The 26,223-nt window shown below is 37.9% G+C and overlaps 1 protein-coding gene across 6 annotated transcripts in view; it reads left to right on the forward strand.

The window, feature by feature from the left end:
• Nucleotides 1-26,223, forward strand: part of HDAC5 (histone deacetylase 5) — a 152,113-nt gene that overhangs the window by 21,859 nt on the left and 104,031 nt on the right. For 2 of the 6 annotated variants that reach the window (XM_039355851.1, XM_039355853.1), the window contains one exon: nucleotides 6,421-6,492. The exons of 2 other annotated variants lie outside the window; for them this stretch is intronic. In XM_039355851.1, coding sequence (XP_039211785.1) covers nucleotides 6,421-6,492 — 72 coding nt within the window. Of the gene's footprint in view, nucleotides 1-5,706; nucleotides 6,493-26,223 lie in introns of those variants that run through there. 2 more of the 6 variants (XM_039355855.1, XM_039355850.1) reach the window with 2 other exon arrangements.

Genomic DNA, 26,223 nt, shown 5'->3' on the forward strand with positions numbered 1-26,223 from the left:
TTCTAAAGAACAAGGTTCATCCTATGCACTGAGAAGCAGAAGTGAAAAATTACACAAAACAGTGAAGTAGAAAATGAAAATTCCTCACTGAGAGAGATATTTGTTAGTTATTGCATTCAATCTTGCTTGCTGGCTTCCTAGGGACGTCTGGCTAGGCACTGAAAAAAAAAGTTTTTAAAAGAAAAGAATCACAATAATGTGTATTCATCACAGGGAAAGTGTTGCTTGGGCTTGTCCTGGGACAGCTATTCTCTTATATCACTCTGTTTTTCTTCTTTTATAAACAATGGGAAGAAATTCTCAATCTTTCTTAAATAAGGTATTAAAAGAAGGGGGGACTGATCTCTGCTGGTGATATAAACCTGCAGATCTATACACATGAGTAAAGAAAGAAGAACACATAATCCTAGAATAAAAAAAAGTCAGAAACAGGAAAAAAAAGTTTAAAACAGTGCTGCATTTAATAAAGACAAACTGCATTTTTAGCTGTACCATACTTTTCTATATTAAATATTTTTAATTTTTTTGCATATCTGTTTCATTTGTTTGCTATATTTGGGAACTTTTTGTTCTTATTTCTGCAGTACTTGATGCAGTTTTCGTTTTTGAGTACTATTGGCATTTGGGCAATTGTTTATTGCATGACAATTGCAATACATTCGTTATGGAAAAGCATTCCATACTTGAGTTAGTTTTTTGTGTTTTTAAATACAATTGATGTGTAGGAAAATATAATATTGCACTAACAAAATCTGTGTCTCTTGTGTTACTGATTTTTGGTTTCCCAAGATAGATCAATAACAAATAAGATTTATCTGCCTGTGCAATGATCTGTCTATCTATCTTCCTCAAATACTCTGTTTAGATTTTGAAAATAAAGTGCTTAATGAAGTTGTGCACACATATTTTTATTTTATTGCATTACCCATGGCTGGCAGGGATTGGCTTGGTAAAAAGATGGAAAGCCTTGTGTGTGACTGTCCATCTAAAACTAAAATCAAGGCCTTAGGGTGTGGTGAGAGGGATATGTAATATCTACTTTCCTTGTTTTGTGACATTCTCCTTTGACTTGATCCAAAAGGCTAGACTTGCAAGGAGAAGTGTGTGGATGGATGAAAAGACTCCAATGGTTTCCCATCCACTCATGTCTACATAAATAACTTCTCTGACGTTGTCTAAAAGGACATGAGGTGGAGTGTAGACAGAGGGACCGAGTAGGCTTAATATCTATAAATAACACAGGTCTATTTTAAAACTCTGGCTTTGAAATAACATGCTGGTAAATACAGGCCGTGCTCTTGACCTGCCTAGAAATATCCAAATGGCTGAAGGGATAAGCATGCTCTGATCTATTCCTGTAATATGTGATATAGGGAGAACAAGCAAAGTAATTTTGGGTACAGACGGGAGAAGCTATAAACAGATAGTCCTCAACTGAAAACCGTTCATTTAGCAACCGTTCGAAGTTACAACGGAAATACTAAAAAAAGTGACTTGCAATTTAGTTTTCATACTATGACCATCACAGCATCCCCAAAGTCATGTGATCAAAATTCAAGTGCTTGGCATAGATATATTTATGATGGTTGCAGCATCCCAGGCTCATGTACTCACCATTTGTAATCTTCACAGCTGTCTTCTAACAAGTTAGTGGGGGGGAGTCACTTGAGGAAGCTGGATTCACTTAACAATTTACTTAACAATCAGATAAAAAATGTCATAAAATTGGCCATGTTGCTTAGCAACAAAAATTGTAGTCATAAATTGAGAACCACCTATATCAAGTCAGACTATTGATAATACAGGTAGTTTTTGATTTATGACCACAATTGAGCCTCAAAGTTGCTTAGCAAGACAGTTGTTAACTGAGTTTTGGCCCTTTTACCTTTCTTGCCACAGTTATTAAGTGAATTACTGCAGTGTTAAGTTAGTAGCACAGTTGTTAATCAGGCTTCTGTGGGACATTCCTGCCGTCATAAGTACACACCAGTTGCCAAGGGTCCAAATTTTGATCAACTGACCATGCAGATGTTACAACAGTTATGTGAAAAATGGTCATAAGTTTCAGTGTCATTGTAACTTTGAACAGTCACCAAACAAATGGTTATAAGTTGAGGACTTCCTGTACTTAACACAATGTTGGTTATATTGGGTTGGGAAACCTAAGGTATATGCATCTTTTTGCCCATTTACTTAATGTTGCCTATTAATAGTACTTCTCCAGTATTTTATAGAGGATTAATTCTAGGCCTATCCTTGTGCTGTAGGGAATTAAACTTAGATCTTTAAGCATGCAAAATAACTGAATTGCCATATGTTTCTAGCTTTCTGGGTCAGATTGGTATTATAATGGGACCGAGAGAAGTTAAAAGTTTCTCTGTCTTGAATTATACTGTCTTCCCTATTTTAATTCTCCATCTGGAAAATGGAATTGTAGTGACCTATTTTGCAAAGCCACTCTCCATCTGAAAATGATCCAGCAATCCACTACTGCATACAATAAGCACATTAAGCAATTCTGCTATTAAATCTTGTACATAAGCAGAGAGAGATTCCTGCAGATTTCTGTAGTCTGATGATTTGCAGTGAGGGAACCCAAGAGGGAGAAGAAGAATCTCTGATTACAATAAATACAGGTAGCTCAGTATATTTAATTGTATTCGTAATGGGTGACAGGAAGGTTTGTTTGTCTGTTTAGCTGCGCATAAGCGACTCTGGGCAGCGTACAAAGATTAAAAGACAAAACCAAAACATATAGCCCCTGGCACCAAAGGATAAAATATTAGCTCCACTCCCAAAAAACACCTACTAATCTACCTTCCTGTCATCCGCTCTAAGTAAACCAAACCAGAAAATCAATTCCATAGAAAGACCTGGAACTACTTTTATTGAAATTAGCTATAATAACAGCATCTTACAAATCTGATTGTGCTGTAGCTCCTCCCTAGTCTTATATTTCAGTGCATCAGGGGTGGCATCTGCCTGAGTAGTTTTTGTTGCAAGTGGCTTACAAATGTTTCTGGGGTCTTTACCTAGGAAACAATTCTTGCATATTTCTATCAAGGTAATTTTCCTTATTTTGATCCAAATATCTGAGAAAACAACCAGGTCTCAGTGCCTTGCAAAAGACTAACAGGGTTGGGGGTCATTCGAATCTCAGGATGGGGGATGTCATGAACAAGCACTGCCACTAAGAAGGCCCAAGTCTGAGATATAGTAAGGTGACATTGTTTGATAAAAGCGCTGTGTAGGAAATCCTTTTTGCTAAATGTGGTGGGACAAGCTGGGACAATGGAAGAAAGGTGGTTCTGCGAATAGACTGGCTCTATGTCATGTAGGCTTTGTAGATTTAAATTCAATGAGAAAGTATTCTACCAAGTTTAGAATACCAACTTTACCCAAAAAACTATTGAAGAGAAGCAGATATTGGCTTTAGTGGGGCAACAAATTGACTTGGCTCTGGTTGCAATCTATGGTTCCACCTCTCAAATCTCCAATGTCAGTTCCTATTCTATGCTGTAGGATAGGCAGGTCCAAAGAGTAGGTGAAGCTTGAGGAAGAGCTATTTTTAAAAGAGACTTCAGAAAAGATCAACAACTTGAACCTGTTGGTTTAAACTGCAGGCCTCAGATCTATTGCCATGTGATCTGCTCTTAAGGGGAAAGAACTTCATTTCTTTTTATAATCTATGATTTCAGCGTCATAGGAAAATATGTAGATAATGCTGCTTTACCAGCAAAATTAGATTAACTCTCCATCTAGTTCAGAATTGTTGCTACTGAATCATTCTAGTTTTTTCCTCCCTTTATTATTTTTATAAATAACTCAAGGCAGCAAACATATCTGATACTGCCTCCTGAACAGCCTGCCTCCAGAAGCAGTAAATGCTCCAACACTGGAAGTTTTTAAGATGAGACTGGACAGCCATTTGTCCGAAATGGTGTAGGGTTTCCTGCCTGAGCAGGGGGTTGGACTAGATGACCTCCAAGGTCCCTTCCAACTTTACTACTATTACTATTACACTTCTTCCCTTCTCCTATTTTTCCCATAACAACAACACTGTGAGGTGGGTTGACCTGAGAGAAGTGACTGACCCCAGATCACCCAGCTGGCTTTCATAATTAATGTGGGACTGGAACTCACATTCTCCTATTTTCTACCCTGATGCCTTAATTGGTAGACCAAACTGGCTGTTTATTAGAGCCCATAAGCCAGATGCAGTCCCTTACTTAGTCTGATAAGTGTGCAGATTTACCTGGTTGTATGGAAATATTATTATGTTAGTATTTTGCTGTAAAAGTTTGTTCATTGCCATTCCTTTATTCTAAGTATATTCAGTAAAACCTTCATTTATTTCCACGAACTATCTTGAAATATTGTATTGAGAAGAGGAACAGAGGAAGTTTAATTAACTTTAAACCATTTTGTACTGCATAGTTGCATTCTCATGTTCTTTAAAAAGTATAGTTCATCTTTTGTGGAACTGTGTTATAGGATTTAGCAGAAATGAAGTAACTGATCTTCCAGATGATGCTGGATTTCAAGTCATGATGTCCCCCAGCTAATATGGTCAATGGCAAGGTATCATGAGAGTTGTTAATAGAGAGCCACGTGCTGTGTATCTCTGCTTTTATGGAAGGGATGCTAGAGATATAAAAAGTGTGGTTGTGTTTAGTTTGGTGATGGGGAACAACTTCTTTCTGATGTCTTCTTACAGCTGTCTTCAATCTGGGTGCCTTCAAGATGAATCTCAGCTCCCAGTAATTCCCTAGACAGTTTGGCCATTACTAAGAATCCTGGAGGTTGGTCCACATACTTGTAGAATACCCAAATTGACTGCAAATATAAGAACAGAAATATAAAATCAGATCACACCATTCCAGCAATTTCACTGAATTTAGTTTCCTATCTCCACGTTTACCTGTTCTTCAGCCAATAAAGTCATTTTTGTTCTTTTGTCAGAATTAGCAATGTTTGATGAATGTTGCTGTTCACATCAGCTAAATATAAAACTCATCTGATTCTTCTAGATCAGTGGGTGTCAAACTGCCAGTTGCATCATACGGAGGCCGCGCCCACCCCAGCTCCGGCAATGCAAAAAAAGTCACGATACGTCACAACATGTCACGTAACGTAGCAAGTTTGACACCTGTGCTCTAGATAACTCTTTAGGAGCGGTGATAATAAAGAATACATGTTAATACACATAGAATATATAATTTATCCAAGACCCAGACTTTTTGCTTTTAAGGACATAATTGTAGTTATGGTTGGTTGTTGTGGTTTTTTTTGTCTTCTTTTTCTTTTTAACAGATTGTATTCAGCTTTGCTTTTCTGCAAATATGGAGTCAAGATTATAGCCTTTGGCATTTTACTGCAGTTTTTTCAATGATCTCTGCTCGAAAAAGTGTTTTAACCAGCCAGGCAATGTCTGTAGGTGGACTTTGGCATCCAGAACACAGAAAGGGTCATTCCCCTCCCTTTTGTTCTTGTGTCGCCTTCCTTTTCTTAGTTGGCAGGCGGATAGACTTTCCCTCAGGAAATCTTTTTCCTCTGATCCCGGTTGAAATCCAGCTTCTGATAGGCAGGCAGCTCCTTTTGCCTGAACCCTCCCTGCTTGGTGAAAGCTCAGCTGAGTTTATTTATAGCTGGTTCCTCCCTGACATTCTATTTCAGGTCACCCCCAGCAGAAGCCATCTCATTTGGTGACTGGGTTGGGAAACAATTGTGTGACTGGAGCGAACTTTTGCATCTTACAAAAATGGGCCCCTTCTAAGGAATTGTTGCTCTGTTTTTCAGGAACCTCTTCAAAATAAATCTATCACTTTAGGGATGTTCTGTTTTTTAGAAACTTCTCCTGAGATTTAAGAAGATGTTGCTAAATCTGTCCTTTTCAGAATAAAACAAATAATGGCTAAGTTATAAGTCATTTCCTTCCTTTCCATTATCTTTTCCCTCTGCCTGTTCCTGTGTCTTGCAAGTCCTCTCCCTTTCAATCTGGTGTGGATGAAAAAGTTTTTACCTCTGCTGCTATCTTCTTACAAGGAGATTTTCATCTGCAAGTATTTTTGTTTTCTCTCCTGACAGCTTTGATTTATTCTTGGGGATTTCCTCGCCACTGCACCACACCATTGCTGTGAAACAATTTAACTTTTTTAAAGATAGTCTTCTCCAAGAAGGATGGATGCCTGCATGCTTGCAACAGTTTTAGGAGATGTTGGATGGTTTGAGCTGACAGTCTAGCATAACAAGAGACCCCCCTTGAAGGCTTTAGTTGGGCAAAGGATTGTCATCGAGGCAAACTGAAGTGGAATAACGACAGCGCATAATCGTTCTTTGGCATGCTTCTTGTATCCTCAGTGTGGGGACTGCCAGAGATGTTGCAGACAATTTATGAAACTGAATCATGTTTCTCTTCAGATGGAGTTTCTGGACGTGAGCCATCATTGGAACTCCTGTCACGGGCACAGATCCATGCCATACCTGTGGCAGGTAAGCCTTATGCAGATCTATGAAATCTGTCTTTAAACTAACTAAGGTTAAAACAATCAAATATGTGGTTAGTTTCTGATCTGAGTGGCCGGGATTTTTAGCTGAGTTTGCAGCAAAGGGACATGGCATTTCATAAAAACAGGCGCATATGAGACAGATGGTAGATCAAATGTGCAAATATTGCTTGCTCCTTGAAATAATATATACAGCTCTTCGGTATGTTTATATTCTTAGTTATATGTTTTCACATTTTCTTGTTGAAAGTAATTAAAAGATTGTGGTAATGATTTAATTTGAATCAAGCTTGAACCAAGAACTTAGCCATGAATGTAGGCAACAAAGAGTATTCCTAGTCATAAGAAGAGTCATGGCTTTTCAACATTGAAGAACTGCAGAAGCTTCTTGTCTCACTAGAAAATTAGGTACTGACTTTCTTAGCAAAGTTGAGGCCCTGCATATTTTTTTTAAGAAATCCATTAGTAGAATTATGTCTTCCAAAGTTCTACCTTTCCATTTGTTTTCATTGTTTTGCTTATTACTGAAAGACTTCAATAAAAATATCTTCATTTGTGTATGCTTTTCATTATTATTACATATAGTTATATTATATATTCCATGGACTGGCCTTATGGCATCCTAATTTGAAATGTTGAAAATTAGGATGCCATGCTCAACAGAATTTGAGGTTAGCCTTGAATTTTAAAATTAAATAGAAGTGGTAATTACTTTGCTAATCCAAGTTAAATGTGGAAATAGTTTGAATATCTTCTGGTTAATTCATTCCTTTGATTGAGATTTGCAAAATATATAGATTTGATCCCACATTGATTCCAGTGTTTTTCACATAAGGCATAATTAGCAAAAATTGGGAAATAAGCAAAAAAGAATATTCTATTTGTTGGATTTTTTTTTTTAAAAGATGCATTTCAATTCAAAATGAAAAAGCATCTGGGTCCTATTTAGAATCTTACTTTGGTTCCTCGTGTTTTTTCCCCATAAGTTGTATTCTGTCAACTATAAAAATACTTATACAAACATGATCTTAGTTAATCTGCATAGATTATTTATTTAAAATGAAATTCAGTGATGGGAAAAAAAGTAAGGTTCTACATTTAGGCAAGAAAAACCAAATGCATAGGTATAGTATAGGTGGCACCTTGCTCAATTGTAGCAACTGTGAGAGGGATCTCGGAGTCCTAGTGGACAATCACTTAGATATGAGCCAGCAGTGTATTGCAGCTACCTAAAAAGCCAACACAGTGCTAGGCTGCATTAACAGAGGGATAGAATCAAGATCACATGAAGTGTTAATACCATTTTACAATGCCTTGGTAAGGCCACACTTAGAATACTGCATTTTGGTCACCACGATGTAAAAAAGATGTTGAGACTATAGAGTACAGACAAGAGCAACAAAGATGATCAGGGGATTGGAGACTAAAACGTACAGTATAAGAAATGGTTGCTGGAATTGGGTATGTCTAGTTTAATAAAGAGATGGATGAGGGGTGACATGATAGCAGTGTTCCAATATCTCAGGAGATGCCACAAAGAAGAGGGAGTCAACCTATTCGCCAAAGCACCTAAAGGCAGGATAAGAAGCAACAGATGAAAACTAATGAAAGAGAGAAGCAACCTAGAACTAAGGAGAAATTTTATGACAGTTAGAACAATTAATCAGTGGAACAATCTGCCTCCAACACTGGAAATTTTTAAGAAGAGACTGGACAGCCATTTGTCTGAAATGGTATAAGGTTTCCTGCCTGAGCAAGAGGTTGGACTAGATTACCTCCAAGGTCCCCTCCAACATCATCATCACCATCATTATTATTATTATTATTATTATTATTATGGATCATTGCACAGTCAGCCAGATGTTCAGACTGGATTTGGCATATTGTCTACCAATTGAGTCCTTACCCAGGACCTGGGATAGGCAGATGTGGATGTTTGATGGTATTACAGATATCGTCGCAGGATGGAAGCAGTTCCTAGTAAGGCCGCCTTTTGCAATTGACTAATAGCGAATTTGTCAATGCCAATGGTGTTCAAGTGGTGCTCCAGTTGTTTTGGGATTGCACCCAAGGAGCCTATGACTATTGGTACTACCCTTGCTTGCTTTTGCCACAGTCTTTCTATTTCTGTTTGTAGGTCTTTGTATTTTGTTATCTTCTCCAGTTCTTTCTCGTCTATTCTGCTGTCTCCAGGCACTGCCACATCCACTATCCAGACTTTTTTGTCTTTCTTATCAACAATTGTGAAGTCTGGGGTGTTATGTTGTAGGTGCTTGTCTGTTTGAATTCTGAAGTCCCAGAGCAGTTTAATTTTATCATTTTCTACAACTTTCTCTATTTTATGATCCCACCAGTTTTTGCTTACAGGCAAATGATATTTTTTGCAGATCTTCCAAAGCACCATTGTTGCTACTTTGTCATGCCGCTTATTATTATTATTATTATCCTACCTTTTAATGCATTCATATCACTCAGATTGAATTCATTTGATTGAAGAAAATGACTTTCCATATTTCCTCTCAGTTGTCCTGCAACAAGCTGAAAACTATTTGAAATAAATTTGATGTAATGAAAAAGATACAAATCAATTTTGTATTGCAAAACTTGGAATGTCTAAAGCACAGCACAGACTGGACTTGGATGGAATCTTATTCTGTGAAGTAATTAACCCTTGTTTGATCTACTTACGTTTATACTGTTATGAGCCCTAAATCTCCCAAAGTACCGTAAATGCCGGCGTATAAGACGACTTCCGCGAGCGCTGAAATCGGCGCCCAAGACGGGGGTCGTCTTATATGCCGAGTCGTCTTATACGCCGGAAATACTGGTAGTTTCCGGCGTATAAGACGATGTTCTAGGAATGCGGCCCGGCTATAAAGATGGGGGTCATCTTATACACCGGGTCGCCTAATACGCCGGCATATACGGTATTTAGGACTAAAATATTTTCTAAAGCACCATTGTTGGGGAGACCCATGAGAAATTCTTCTGTAGCTGCCTGCTTTTAAACAGAAAATGCATGTGGCCATCCATGTATTGCAGAGGTAGAGGACAAGGAAGAAGTTATTCTAAACTTTTGCATATGAGTTTGGATCAAAGTTCAAATACTTTCTGTGACAATGTTCTCCAACTATGGTGGATTCATCCATTGGTAAATGTTTGTTTGTTTGCTTATTTATTTATTGGTTGCCATTAAGAGCAAAAGCCTTTTTAAAACTGACTTAATTGATAACAGTCATCATCAATGCAACCCAACAATAAAAATATTTAACCAAGAGAATTCAGTATTTAAAATATAATGACATAATTGATTATTAGAAACCACAATGAAGAAGGCCATCAAAAATAAATGGATCTTCAGAGCTTTCCTCTATTGGGAGAAACTGTAGAAAAGGTTCTCTTTCCTTAAATTCCCAGTTCAACCAGTGGAGAAAGGAAGATATGAGCAGTACAATATTTATAGTTCAAAATTATTTGAGGTTTTACAACTTCAAACCTTTACATTGGAGTTAGAAATGTAGTATTGGTGTCATATCTAGTTGGTGCTAACTGGGTGACTCCAAATCATCTTTCAAAGGCAAAGTTACATGAAATGCATAATGGTAAATCTAGTCATTGTACATAGATAATTGAGATAAAGTCTTCCATTGACAAGTGTACTCTCTAGCACCAGCCTTTTTCAGTTATAGATTTCAGAGAACCTCCATATGTGATCCTATCTAATCGATTGATTGATTGATTGATCTTGTCTAAGGTTGTTAACATCTAGAGGTAGAAGGGGTTTTTTTTTATATGAAGTTGAATTAATTGACCTTCTGATATTTACCAAATTGCTTTTCTGTATTGTTTCTGAAGTAAACATGGGGGAATTAACTTCTGCTAGAGATCGTTTAGAAGTAAATTGTTAGGATGGAATATCGACTGAGAATACTCATGGATTTTTCCTAACTCAGTTACCTATTACTGGAGTTAAAAGAAAATTTCCTTACTCTTGGGCAATTTTATAGGCATTGTAGTAATTTCTTATTGTTGATAGTTGTACAGTAAATAATAGAGCAGTAATGGTACAATATTTAAAGTACTGAACTATGATCATGGAAGCTTGTAGTGATTTTGAGCAAATCTTTGTTTTACAGCAAGCCTAATCCCCATGAAAACTGATTTGGGGAAAAAATGGATACATTATACACTATTGTGAGATTTTGAAGGAAAGATAGATACAAATCCAACAGTAAAGTAAATATATATGCATAGGTGTTCAAACTGTGCATATTTTGTGTCTACACTTCATATTATTCTGGAATATACTGATGTAAAATTGATTTTGTTGCAGCAGTCATGATGTGCTGAGAAGGTTGACAATGGAAAATATTGCCCAGGATACTTATATAATAGTCTTCCTGGGTAATTTTAGGATTGGTGGGAATGAGGCAGTGGAATGAACTATGTCACTTCAAACTACGGGTGAGGGTTCATCTTTCTGAATAGATTTTAAAACCAAATGCAAAACCCAAGCTTTCCTTTCAAGTAGGAAACTTAATAGAAAAGAATTTCCCTATGTGATTATTTCTTACTTGTAAGATTTATTTTGTGTAGTGTGGCATCCAGAAATGTAATCACCTGCAGTCTGAAATAAAAACAATCCTTCAGTATGACAGCACTCAATGTGAACTGGACTGAAGTCTTGAAAGTCATATTGATCTGCTAAAATAAGAAATACAGAACAAACTGAACACTGGAAAGAGAGAATTCTAGGGGTTTGACATGACATCACAGAGAAATAAACAAGGTGAAGCATTTAATAGTAAACATTGTTAATTTATTGTTTTTCATATACCATTGTTCTGGTCCAAATCAGAACCAGTTCTGAGTTGGTCAAATATAATCAGTGGCACTTTTGTTTGACAATTTATTGTTTTAAAAATCAAAAGGAGAAAATAGTGGAATGCTTCATGGTTTCTCCAGCATAGCTGGCAATTTTTAAGGAAAATCATGTAACTTCTCATGGTTACGGTAGACCAAGAATGTTCTGTTGGATCTCACCATTGATATATAACTTTGGGCAATGTACTGTAGTTGGAGTATCTGTTGTATGCAGTGTTATGGAAACAGACATAGACGTTTTAATACTATGGAGTTACAATTGTTTAGAACAGGGAAGAGTTAAATGGGGCAAATAAACAATCAAGAAGAAAGGTCTAGTGTTGGTTTGGCTTGCTTTAGTTTAACTTCGTTAGAAGACTAAACAGGATATATTGGTGGTTTCATTGAAACAGTTGGCAGGCTGTACTGGAAGAAGGTAGGTTGCATAGTTCATTAAGACAGAATGGAAAAAACTGGGTGATCTTTTCTTAACCTGAATAAGAAAAGTTCACTAATTTCTTCTCCTAACGGATAATACTGCATAGTTCAGATATTGTCCACTTTGCTGCCCCCTCTCCTTTTCCTAATTCTTACACCTAATCTGATTCTGGTGTCCTCTGGGCTACAAGATTTCAAGCTGTATGCCTTAGGTCTGGGACTGGAATGAGATCAGAATGTTGTGGGCTTATTCAAGATGATCTCGGGTCCAAACATATGCTAGATACAGATTTCACATTGGAGCAAACAGTAGATTCTATGAAGATGGAATACCGTATGACCAATCTTTTGCCCTAATCATATCACTTTTTAGTCTTTATAAGAATTGTTGATTTTCTTACCCTCTGCAGGGATGGAGGATTGGTTATGATGTCCATGTTTGCTGAAGGTTGTGTAAGTCTTTGTTTTTATTTTGTCTGTATATTCTCAGAAGCCATTTTCAAGTTTATCAGCATCCTCTTGGGAAAGAGGGAAGAAATATTTCTGCAGACACTGTAATATTTTGTGGATAAAATTGCTCATATTCTGAGTCGGATGCCACTTGGGCATGGTGTAACAAGATGGGGCAATACCCCACCAAGTCATGGGGATACTTTTGAAATTGTGGGTCCAATGGAAGTAGATAAGGCTCTCTGTAGAACACTCTACTTGGCTGTAACCAGCAGTGTGTTTGTCTGAATGTATGAGGTGTTTTTTTTTTTTTTTTTAATGCATGGCTTGAAAGAATAAAAAGAATAAGGAATAAAGTTACAAAAAACAGAATGAAAAATAGAACATAAATAAAAAACATGAAAGAAAATTGGATGACATTCTCCTTTTTTCTCAAACCATTAATCATTACTTAAATATTTATGTTATGCTTTTAATATGCAATATTAAACTGGGGATTTTTGCTTATATCTGTTTAAATCATTTCATCTGTTATTGTTAATTAGTTTCTTGACTCTTTTCCTAGAAGTTATATGCCATATGTCTAAATCTGCCTTGCTGTGCAACATGGTGTATATCTGGGAGATATCCCTACTTAAATTTGGTTGTATTATGGCTATACACTGTCATATTTTGTTTTGTCATTTACCAGCATGGTCTCTCAGTATTGTTACATTGTTACATTGAATGTTTCACTTTTCCTTGGGAGGTGATTAATGCCCCTTTGGTGGATGGAGTTGTCAGTCATTTTGATTATTCCTGAATATATAAACATGGAATTGTTTTGGACTCCAACCTTCTGCTTTGGGATAGATGATGGGGCTACAGCTACAGAGGATCCTAAGTAAAACAGATCCCTTCCAGATAGGTTCAGAATTGGACATGATTCCAAGAACTGCATTGATTGCTCTTGTAGATGACCTGCCTTGGATCAGGATGGGCAGAGTGCACCTTTCCTGACCCTATTGGATTTTTCAACAGCATTCCATACTATAAACCACGGTGTTCTTCTGGATTAGCTGCAGTGACAGGGGTTAGGGAGCTATACTTTATGAGGTTCTATTCAAGCAGCAAATTGTGAGCACCTAGAAATGAACATAGGGGACCAATAGAAACCAACACGGGTTTGTTAAAAACAAGTCATACCAAACAAATCTTATAGTCTTATATGACAAAGAGACTAAATTAGTGGACTAAGTAATTGTTGTGGATAAAATATAATTAGATTTTAGTAAGGCATTTGAGAAGTAGACCACAGCCTACTCTTTAGAATAATGGAGGATAGACAGTACCACTGCCACATGAATCTATAGTTGGCTGGCTAACCAGGTTCAGCATGTAGTCCTCAATAGAACTACATCTACATGAAGGAAAACATGCAGTGGGGCACTTCAAGGTTCTGTCTTGGACCCAATGTTCTTCAACATCTTCACAAATGACCTAGATAAGATTATTAAAGAGGTACTCATCAAGTTTGTGGATGACACAAAAGCTGGGGAAATTTCTGTCACTTCAGAAAATAGGCCCAAGATTCAGAAAGATATAGACAAACATGAGCATTGGGCCCTACCCAACAAGTTGCAAATCCAAGGTGAGAAAAGTAAGGGCCTGCATTTACACAGAAAAACCAGATGCACACATATAGGATAAGCAGTACCTGGCACAACAGTATTGCCTGTGAGAGGGATGTAGATTCTGATGGCTCTCACATCTTAGGTTTGAGTGAACAAATATACTGCAGTTACAGAAAAAGCTAATATAGTCCTGCATCATAGAGGGATAACATTAAGAATATGGGAAATGACAGTACCATTCTACACCACACTGATGAGAATACATTTGGAATACTGTGTCCAGTTTTGGTTACCACAGTGTGAAAGGGCTGAGGCCTTAGAAAGAATGCAGAGAAGAGCAACAAAGATGAGAAAAGATCTGGAGACTAAATCCTATGAAAAATTGTGAAAGAAACTTAAGCATGGTTAGGATTAGGGTTAGAGTTAGACTAGCCAAATCCTTTAATCATTTAAAAGAGATTAAACTAAGACCAAAACATATGAAGAATGGTTTGCAGGATTGGATTTGGCTAGTCTAGAGAAAAGAAAACCCAAAGAGGGGGAATGATAGCAGTATTCCAGTATTTGAGAGACTGCTACAAAGAGGAGGGGGTCAACTTATTTCTCCAAGCACCAAAAGGCAAGACAAGAAAGAATGAATGGAAATTAATCAAGGAGAGAAGCAACCTGGAATTAAGGAGAAACTTCCTAAAAGTGAGAACAATTAACCCAGGGGAACAGCTTGCCTTCAGCAGTTGTTGGTGCTTCATCACTGGAGGTTTTAAAGAAGAGATTGTCAGTCACTTGTCTGGAATGATATAGGGTCTCCTGCTTGAGCAGGGGGTTGGATTAGAACAGTGGTGGTGAACCTATGGCACGCGCGCCAGAGACGGCACTCAGAGCCCTCTCTGTGGGCACACGTGCCGTTGCCCCAGCAGAGTTCGCCAGAGTAGCGAGCACATGGTGTTTGGAAGCGACAGGGCAGAAAGTGAGCGAGCAAGCGGCGTTGGCCCCCAGGGATGCCCCAGAGATGGCGAGGGACTGGCCCCCGCCGCCCTGGCCCCAGCCATGCTCACCCAGTCTGCCATGACCACTGCAGCCACTCCCACCCAGTGGGCTATGCCCCCACACCTCCCCTGAGGGCACCACAATACTGATGCAGCCCTGGCACTTTGCAATAAATAAGTGGGTTTTGGGTTGCAGTTTGGGCATTTGGTCTCTAAAAGGTTCGCCATCACTGGACTAGAAGAACAACCTTGTGTCTGAAGGCTGTGAAGGATTAGAAGAAACAAAGCAAACTTAAGTTGAATCCCAGTAAGATAGAGGTGCTCTTAATAGGAAAATAATCTGATTCTATCTCAGCTTTACTCTGGATGGAGTGGCACTTTCTCTGATAGAACATTCTTGCACCTTGGTGGATTGATTATAATTATAATTGTTTTATTTAAATCTAGAGGCTCTCTGACTCCAGAACTATTTTGGTCTACTTTGGGTAGTAGTTGGAGGCCATGGCCAACAAATCTTTTCCCAGATTCAATTTTTTCCATATATTTTATTGATTTTTTAAAACATAAATTACTTACCGTATATGCCGGCGTATTAGGCGACCCGGCGTATAAGACGACCCCCGTCTTTATAGCTGGGCCGCATTCCTAGAACGTCGTCTTATACGCCGGAAACTACCAGTATTTCCGGCGTATAAGACGACTCAGCGTATAAGACGACCCCCGTCTTTGGCGCCGATTTCAGCGCTCGCGGAAGTCGTCTTATACGCCGGCATTTACGGTAATAGTTGGTAAACAGTGTGTTTGCTGGGTTTACATTTGTAAAGAAAAATAATTAACAATTGATTTCCATAATCCATAATCCACATAGTACATTTAGTTGATTTCCCCTTTTCCCCAAAATGTCTTCTTTGCAAACCTTGAAATAATACAGTTCTTATTATTCTGATAAATAACACATATATGATTTTTCCCAATATTCTTAGAAATAATGATCACATCTATATAATATTTCTTTTCTATCTAATCATTCTGGTTGCCTCATCTTATATCCTGTTACAGTCCTTATTTAGATTTGTTTCTCCCATAAAGTTCAAAGTATTCCTGCTGGTTAAGATTTTCTCAACAGTTAATTACATTTAAAGATTTAAATCCATTTTTCCCATATAAACCATCTCAACACTTTAACATTTCTTAAAAAATAGGTAAAAACAGTTAAGAAAAGGAAAAGAGAGTAAGAGTAAAGAAACATAAAAAGTAAAATACTACTTAAAATATATATTCCTCCTAAGCTAATATATATTCATTTCCAAAATTTCTTATTCTTTTTAACCATGATTAAAAATATATTTAATCTTTAAATATTCCATTTAATGTGCCTAGTCATCTAATCCCTTAACTCTTACTCAAAACATTTTTTTCTTTTTTATTCATTATAATTTCCTTAAATTCAGACACATTTAATTATCTAAAACATTTCCTTCATCTAGGCCATTTCAGCAGTATTATATTACTTATATCAAGAAATAAAATAAGGGGGGAGCATACAGTATTATTTAAAAAATTCATCTCTCTTAGAATGACATGTATTCAGAATCTTTTCTATTAACCATATTCTTTTTTAAATATTCTCTCTGGTAGATCTCATCATCTATTTTCTTAATTTTCACTTTGATCTTTTTCCTTTCACCAGTATCTTTCTTGATCAATGTATTTTGCTGAATCAAAAAGGTTTTCCATATATTCATCACTGTTGCTGTAGGTATAAGAAGTAAATCAAATAAAGTGTCTTCATGTGAGGCTTTTGCCTTTCCATGTTTCTTGAAAATGTTTTTCTTTTTCTCCTTCTTTGCTTCTTTTATCACTTCCTTTCTCTCTGATGTTTTCAACATCTCTACATTCCATTTTATCCAATCTGGTTTTTTTGTCTTCAGATTTATTTTGTAGTCTTAAGGGATGATTTTTTTCCATTTCTTATAAATTTTTTCCCACTAGGATTAAATCATGTTTTCTTGCTTTGTTCAGTTCCGTCTTTGAGTCTCTATTTTCAATTTTATGTCCACTTATTTGTTTTGTCTGCTCCTTCTCTGTTCTTGTTTCCTGGAAGTTTTTTTGTTGTTGTAAAGTTAACTTAGAGATAGATTGATTTGTATTTTCAAAGTTATTTTGGATTTCTTTGTGATTTGAACTCAGTGTTATTTGAATTAATTGCAGTATACTATATATCTCCTCCTGAGAGATATAATGTTTTCTTGGTGTGTTCTGTGTACATGTCTCTGATCCATGATGGCCAAAAGTTGCAGTTTTCCTTCTTATCTGCAAATAGCTTTAGAATCCCGGCATGTGGTCCTCAATGAAACTGCATCTACATGGAGGGAAGTGTGTAGTGGGGTGCCCCAGGGCTCTGTTCTAGGCCCAGTGCTCTTCAACATCTTCATCAACTATTTGGAAGAGGAGATAGATGGAACTCATCAAATTTGCAGACAACACCAAACTGGCAGGAATAGCCAACACTCCAGAAGATAAGCTTAAGATACAGGAGGATCTGGACAAATTTGAACACTGGGCGCTATCTAACAAAATGAAATTCAGTGGTGAAAAAAGTATGGTTCTACATTTAGGCAAGAAAAACCAAATGTACAGGTATAGTATAGGGGGTACCTTGCTCAATAGTAGCAACTATGAGAGGGATCTCAGAATCCTAATGGACAGTCCCTTAGATATGAGCCAGCAGTGTGCTACAGCTGCCGAAAAAAAACAACTCAGTGTTAGGCTGCATTAACAGAGGGATAGAATCAAGATCACGTGACGTATTAATACCACTTTACAATGCCTTGGTAAGGCCACACTTGGAATACTGCATCCAGTTTTGTCACCATGATGTAAAAAAGATGTTGAGACTCTAGAAAGAGTACAGAGAAGAGCAACAAAGATGATTAAGAGGACTGGAGGCTAAAACATATAAGGAACGGTTGCTGGAATTGAGTATGTCTAGTTTAATGAAGAGAATGACGAGGGGTGACATGATAGCAGTGTTCCAATATCTCAGGGGCTGCCACAAAGAAGAGGGAGTGAAAATCACTTCTCCAAAGTGCCTGAAGGCAGGACAAGAAGGAACGGATGGAAACTAATCAAGGAGAGAAGCAACCTAGAACTAAGGAGAAACTTCCTGACAGTTAGAACAATTAACCAGTAGAATAACGTGCCTCCAGAAGCGGTGAATGCTCCAACACTGGAAGTTTTTATGAAGAGACTGGACAGCGGTTTGTCTGAAATGGTATAGGGTTTCCTGCCTGAGCAGGGGATTGGACTAGATAACCTCCAAGTCCCTTCCAATATTATTGTTGTTGTTGTTGTTGTTGTTAAATAGATATTTGTAATCCAAAGAGTTCAAAAAAGATTTTTTTCCCTAAAGTTAATAATTCTCTCTTTGTCTGCAGCCCAGATTGTTGTCTTTTTTTTTTGTCACAGCTCTCCTTTATTATTAAAGCTTTGAAGATTAGCTTTTCCCAGGTTTTGGCAAGTTCTCTATGGAAACCATAGCTGTCATAATCTTCATCCACCATTAGGTGTCAGCATCTATTCAGTTTTCAATATGAACAATGGTCTTTAAAATGAGAGTCTTAACCATTCAACAATCTTAAACTTGTCCAAAGTTAAATTTTAGCTTTCAAGTTTATAAATTTATTTCACTACCATATATTTTGATCCTCCATAATTCACCGTTCCATTAGTATAAGGATGGGGCAGAAGTTCCCCTCCTTCACTTTCTGAGGTATTTTGCTTCTTGGGGATCTTTTCCAGGAAATTAAGTGTAGAATAGAAAAGAGAAAATCAGATTCCTCAATCAGTTTCAACCACGCTGTTTACTGTAGTGCTGGTTAGTTCTTTTGGACTCAGATTGCAAGTAGCTTGGGCTGATAGATGAAGTACAGCCTTTTTCCTGTCAGGTTAGAAGGCTTTCCCCAAGACGAACGGAACGACCGTCACTCCAGAGTTGCTGGGGCACCCTTCTTTCTTTGCCATCTCTCCAGGATGGCTTGGACCCATTAGGGTCTCCTGGCAGGATAAAAGTTGGCTGTAGGAGTGGGGCAATCCACAAGCCCACAACCAGTTGCTACCGCACAGGACCAGAAGTCTCCAGATTCAATTTTTTTTTGTGCTTATCAATACACAATTAGACGAATGCCTTATCAGCCCACAATGATCTTCAGGTAGTCCTCACTTAACAAATATTAATTCAACAACTGTTTGAAATTATAACAGTGCTGAACAAATGGCAGTCAAGACCAATCCTTGAAGCTACAGCCATTGTAATGCCCCCACAGTCATGTGATTAGAATTCAGGCTTTTGGCAACTTGCCTGCCTTTATGATTACAACATGCACTTCCCTTGTTCCCACTGCCTGTCTCTTTCATCTCTATCCTTTGGGCCACCTTGCACTCCATGGCCCCTATCTATTCTCTGCTCCCCCAACTGACCTTTGCCTGCCTGCTGCTGCTGAATACTCCTGGCTGAGGCAGCAGCTGATTCTTCACAAAACCTTGCAAATTTCTAACCTCAGTTAGGACTGTGAAGCAAGGATTGTCTGTCCTCGGTAGGGGATTGTCTTTAAAAACTACCCCAAATCTACATTTGATTCAAAATGTCATTGATGACCAGAGTGAGCTTCTTTAGCAGTATAGCAACCATGCTGTTTTATGATATTGCTGATTGATAGGCTTTTAAGTCCAGTTCAAATTACTGAGATCAATCTTTAAAACTATATATGACTTGGTGCCCATTCATCTTTAAGATCATCCTGTCTGATTAAACTCTGTTTATCCTGTGCTATCACCCGTGAAAGGATCCTTAAGGTTCTCTCACAAAGAAATGGCTGGCTTATCCCCTTGGGTTAGTTTAACCTCCACCCTTATGACTTTTTGTAAGGCCATAAAATAATCATCTTTTGATAATCACTTAAGTGATAGTGGAGGTTTTGGGATGCTTTTTGTTGTGATTGAGTTTTATTTTTAATTATTTTTAAAAATTGTGCTTTGCATTACTTATGTCCTATACAGTAAGTTGAATTCAAATCCACCATATTTAAATAAAGAAATATCAGTCACTAAGCTAAGACCTACTGATTTCAGTAGGCCTGTTCTAAGAAAATTTGGATGTTTGCCCTTGGTATTCTCAGCAAAGAGCAGCTACATTCCAAGCTTTAAACCTTTCTGTCATTCTTTGTATATGCTGATCCTCTCCACAATCCAGATTCTGACCTCAGAAAATTCACTTCATGGATGGAATAAGTAGTTGCATTATATAACTGTTTTAGCTTGATTTCCATAATTCATTCTATATCCCTTGGCAGAATTTCAAAGTACATGTCATTTTCCAGCAAGTATTGAAAGAGGGAAGTGATTGAAGATTGAGATTAGGTGAATTGAAGCAATGTTTATAGAATCAGTACAGAAAAGAAAGCTCTGAGGATCATGTGTATATGCGCACACATTCACACATACCTTGTTGCCAAAACATTCTGCTCTCTTCTGGTTTTGGAGCTTTCACTGGACACTGCCTTTTTTCTTAGCTATATATAATGGAAAAAAAACTGATTTTAAAATAAAATGAAAAATATTCTCAGTCTAAGGTAGGGGTGTCAAACTCGCAAGTCACATGAAGTGTCACGACGTATCATAACCTTTTTGCCATTGCCGGTAATGGGGTGGGTGCGGTTTCGCTATGATGCATCCGGCCGGCAGTTTGGCACCCCTGATCTAAGGCATTTAGGCCTGTTTCTGAATGCTAGTCACTTAGGTTTCAAATTACTGTTCTGGAAAAGACTCTCAATACAATCATGGAAGCACAGAATATATTTAGCCAGCCTTTAGCCTGGTTAGAAAATTAAACAACAGTAATTGAATACTTAATTCTTGCAAAGTCAATAGCTGAATTAGCAATTGTTTTTGTCTTGTTGCTGAAAAACCAGGGCTACTTTCACAGTCTTATTGACATATAGACAAATGATTTAGTATTAATGCCTTCCCCATTCCTTATTGGCTGATAGTTTTGCATACCCATTCTATTTGCAGCCTGTAAGCAAATTAAATACTTTAGCATGAGGGTGGGAGAAGGGATTCTATATAAAAAAAGCATGCCAGTGTCTAAAAATATTGGGTGGATATTTTTAGATCAAATGTCTAAGCTGCTTACTGCTGCCAAACAAATGTTAATCCTTGTCAATACAGTTAATCCCCGAGTTACGAGCATTCCCTTAGCGAACGTTTGAAGTTACATGATAAGCACCCCCTAGTGTTTATGAAAAAGTCCCAAAATTACCAATGTTGCCATACCACAGCAGTTGTTCACCCTTATGAATGACCGCAGTGGCACTGCAACATTCACCCTGGCTATTCCCTCCCTCCACCCCCTGCCCCAGGTCTCCCTAGGCACTAGGCCTTGGATACTCACCTTGCGAAGATCGAGATCCTTCGCTTTCTTGGCTGCTCTAGGCCTTTGGTGCATTCATAGAGAATGGAGGTCTAAAGCAGTGGTTTTCAACCTGTGGGTCGGGACCCCATTTGGGGTCGAACGACCATTTCACGGGGGTCGCCAAACAAGGCTGTCTGCTATTTTTCCCCCTTTTCTTTGGCCACGCCCCTGGCACCCGGTGATGTATAAGTGGTTGGGGGTCACCACAACATGAGGAACTGTATTATGGGGTCGCGGCATTAGAAAGGTTGAGAACCACTGGTCTAAAGTAACACAGGATCACCGCGAGATGAGTGATGTGAGATCGCATGCTACTGATCTCGCATGATCTCACGGTACTTTAAGCCTCTGTTCTCCGCAACAGAAAATGGAACCGAAGCTGGGGGATGCTTCTGATTATCTCTGGAGGCCCGATCTGGATGCCGGAGGCCTTTTCCAGGCCATTGCCACCCAAAAAGTAATCTGCGGGCCTTCGGAGGTCTGTTTTGGGCCTCCTCCAGGCTTCCAAGGCCCAGAACGGAGGTTGTGGGCGGTGGCCATATGCTTCCAAAGGTCCATTCTGGGCCTTGGAGGCCTCCCTCTGCTCTTGCTGGAAATAGAGGAAAGAAATAGGCTGGAGAGGAGACAGATCTTCACAATGTAAGTGACCTGGTGTGGCAGGATTGGGTGAACAACTGTGGGGACCCCAGGGGAGGGAGCATAAGGTATTTCAGTGGGGGGCTTTGGTGGTCTAAAGCAGGTGGTCTGTTCCATCACTAGGCCCCCCATGGCCTTCCCCACCCTGAGATACCTCATGTTCACTTAACAATCTGCGTTTGCCCACACATTAAATTAGCAAATGAGTGTGCGAAAGCTGGGAATGAATCTTGTTCAAGGTACAAGATTCACTCCTATGAATCTTTGAGTTACGAATGGAATAGACGGACTCCATTACATTCGTAGCTCGAGGACTACCTGTATTGCACTAATATTTTGGGCTCACTTTTTATCTGTAACTCTAGCTTTTTACCAAGGAGTATCTGGATATAGGGCAAAAGTATGAATCAAACAGTATAATTATGCATCTTAAACTAAACTTTTTAAATTGGTTTTTATTTATAAACTTACTCTATGTTCAGTATTAGATTTATAGAAACTGTGCTTTTGTCTCTTTTTCTCCTGATATGGTGGAAATGAGGGAATTGAGGTTGCTTATTATGGGACAAGGACGTGGAATGAATAACAATGTCAGGTGGGGGGCATCAGTAATATTTAAAATAGCCTTCCTGATTTCATTTGGCACCATCCAAACATGTTGGACTACATCTTCCATCATCCCAGCTCATGTCTGTTAGAAAGCAACAATTTTGATGGATGCCTCAGAATTATTGCAGATCCCAATTTTTAACCTTCATAAAAAACAGAAGAAAACCAAATTTCTACAAATTTCAGGGGAGACACTATAGTGCAACTCTAGGCACGTGCTTTGTGTATATAAGTTTCCAGTTTACGTTGGGAGATATAGATCCTTCTTTGAAGCCTGGAGAGCTGCTGACAATCAAGAAAAAAATTCTAGGGTAACTAGTAGCACTTAATAAGTACCAAAATAGAGGTACAGTGGAAAGTATGATAATTACCTGATAAAGCCATTCTCTGTAATTATCTGATAAAAGTCAACTATCTCTTGTCTCCATTGACAGGTCTAGAGAGTGGAAGATGATAGATACATTTTAAAAAGTAAATAATTTATACTAGAGTAGTCTCCTTATCAAGGTCATTCAATATTATCTGTTATCCATACATTCTTGTAACCACTTAAAGTTTGCATTATGTCCATCAAAATCTATTGAGATCTATGTGACAGCAGTGGGTATATCTGGAGCTAAAGTAGGCAGTGTTTGAAAGTAGTATAAAATTTACATCTGGATTTTCAACTATAGGTTCATTATCTTAGATGTACAGGAATCCAGTTTACTCCTTTTCCTTGAGGCCTTTGACTTAATTGCAGTTGTAATTAAATTTAACTATCTATAGCAACATTGATCTTATTCATCCCTTGTTAATATGGTTTTGTTGTCATCTTGTGCAAGGCTTTTATAAACATTTCTAATTTAATTTTTAATTTAATTCTTTTAAGCCCTTGAGCTTTATTTACTAGAGGTTTTTCCCTCTGGATATTTGCTATGTTTTAAATATTTTCATTTTCCCCACTCTTTTGTAAGTTCACTTGGAGAATGTTTTTGACTATTGAAGATGATAGATACATTTTAAAAAGTAAATAATTTATACTAGAGTAGCCTCCTTATCAAGGTCATTCAATATTATCTGCTGTAGCTGACAGCACATTACAACGGCTTCAGAGAAAAAGAGATCATTCTTATTACTACCTTACCTTACCAACTTTTAAACCTGGGGCGCTACTTAACAATCAGAAAACTATTTTTCTGTGAACAGGGATTGCAATTGGTAAAAAGTGACATAATTTTATTACCAGGCTCATATTTTCAGCATGTTTTGTGAGGTTGGTTTCCCACCTGCTATCTAGATGTGTTTATCTTTTTCAAAGCTAAAAACCTCAGCTATCTTTGCTTTGTTTCATATTCCAAATGGTGGAAAATATGCTATTGGCAGTATAATTGATGGGGGCTATTTCTGTTGGTGCAAAAAGAAATTAAGGACCACATGATGCCTATTCATGTTTTAACTAGACATAAAGAGCAGTTCAATAGTGGGCCCAATTATCTTGCAGTAAGATATGCTGGAGATCTTCAAGCAAAGGGAAATTAACCATCAAATGGAAATGTTTCCATTTTGGATATCCTTCATAAAGGAGGATTTGGATTATACAGCCTACAAGATCACCAGTATCATTCTGAAACTTTCTGCATGCGAAGTGTACACATTTGTTTTGTTAACAAAATTCTGTAAATCACCATGTGTACTATTAATGCTGTGTAGGTTAATGACAGGGATGACTACCTTTAAAATACTCTTTGGCATTGTTGTTTTGGCTAGATTTAAGGAGTGGAAATGGAAAAGAGACTTGCATGTTTCTTTTCCAATTTCTTCTTTTTTCTTTAGTGCATTTTAGCAATTTAAATTTTAGTGCAATAAGGGATAAAACCCTTTTCTCCATCCTTACCCCCATTTTTTTTCATTTTACCTGTTTTCATGGTGGCAGGCTAATGCTAACTTGAGTTTAAGAGCAACATAGACAAAGTGAGGTACAAAAATTCAATATATTGAAGATGCCTGTTTCTATTCCCAGTCCTGGTTCCTTATTTAAACTGCCTCTGCGCTAACTAAATCAGATGTAGGTAATTGTGGGTATGTGGGCAAACAATACCACATTGGACATAATTTATAGAGAAGTTAGGAACTGTACTTTAACTGGGGCACAAATTGCCTACCTCTTAACTAAATGGAATTGTCATTTTTAAGAATAGAGCATCATATATGTTTAACAAATTTTGTTTAGCAATTTTGACTAAGGAAAAGAGAACAAAAAGGGAAAGGAATGCTTAACCTTTTCCCATTTTTTGTGTAAGAACTCTTGAATTGAGCTTGTGTCAGTAAAAAGTCATTTAAACTTGCACACTATTGCATTCTTCCTTAAATACATTCTTTGTTATTGATATGGCTGTATATTTTTTCCTAGTTAACAGGGAAAGAACATAAAGTTTTGCACTAAAAGAAGCTGGGGTTACATTGAAAAGGAGGAATCCATAGCTCAATAACCTCCCATATACTTTGCAAGTAGGAGAAATTCTAGTTTTGCAAATAAATTTCCTGTAGACACCGGAGACTGAATTCTCAGCAACATTAGTTAAAACAATTCAGATTGCTGATGATGAGAAAGAAGTTTGTCAGAGATCCTGGAAAGCACCTGCCGGCCGGAGTAGAAAAAATTGCAATATTTAAACAAATGATATGATTTAAAATATTATAGAGTGCTAGTCTATAATATTTTGGTACACTATTAATCTCAGGTTTACATCATTGTAATGTATTCTGCATGCAGCTACTATAACTTAGTTTAGAAGTTACAGCTGATGCAAAATGTGGCAGACAGGTTGTTGAGTAGGGCATCTAATTGTGAATGTGTTCCATCTGCTGAAGCAATTGTGAGCTGGCTATTGACCCAGATTCAATATTTTGCTTACAAGGCCCTAAACCACTTGGGTGGGATACCTGACAGATTACCTTCACCGTACTCTACAGATCTCTTCAATCACTAAGATTATTAGGAGTGGTCCTGATGTGTGTACTGTATCCAATTGGGAGAGTGCCATCTTGTGGTTATTCCTTGGCAGGCTTTTTCTGTGGTGTTATTTATATTCTGGTGTGTTTTCCCCTCTGAAATTTATAAGATGCCTAGTACTGCATGGTTACGTGCATTTTCAGCCCGGCTTTTTTCCTGTGAATACTGGATGAAAGGTACTATTTTGTTTTATTTTCTTTCCCCTTCCTACAGCCTCCCCTCTTTTGCTTATTCTCCCCTGCAAATGCCCATCTAGCCTAGCAAGGACCAGAAATAAGCTTTGAAAATGGCTCCCTGTGTATGTGGAGGCAGGAGAAGAAGCAGTCATAATAGGAATTAACTATTTCTTTTCCCACTACTACCACTTTTCCCTTATATGTTACTCTACCCTTTATTTTAAAAGATGTAATTTGATCTAGTAGTTAAGGCCCTATGTTAAAGGTCTAGTTTAGTTTTTCTCTTTGGACTACTTTCTCTCACAGCTCTAGGAAGAAGGTACTTGTTGTGTCCTGAGCCTGCAAATGCAGGCTCGGGATGTTGCATTGGTCCCGGGCTTTGCAGAAGCTGCCTGGGACCAGACTAATTGGCGCTGGCTTTGCGCACATGCGCAAGGCGGGAAAAGTGCCTGGTTTCTGTTGTCATTGTGTCCGGGGAT

The sequence above is a fragment of the Crotalus tigris genome, unplaced genomic scaffold (genome assembly GCF_016545835.1).
Source record: "Crotalus tigris isolate CLP2741 ecotype Arizona unplaced genomic scaffold, ASM1654583v1 scf7180000018762.419966263:882430, whole genome shotgun sequence".
Lineage (NCBI taxonomy): Eukaryota > Metazoa > Chordata > Lepidosauria > Squamata > Viperidae > Crotalus > Crotalus tigris.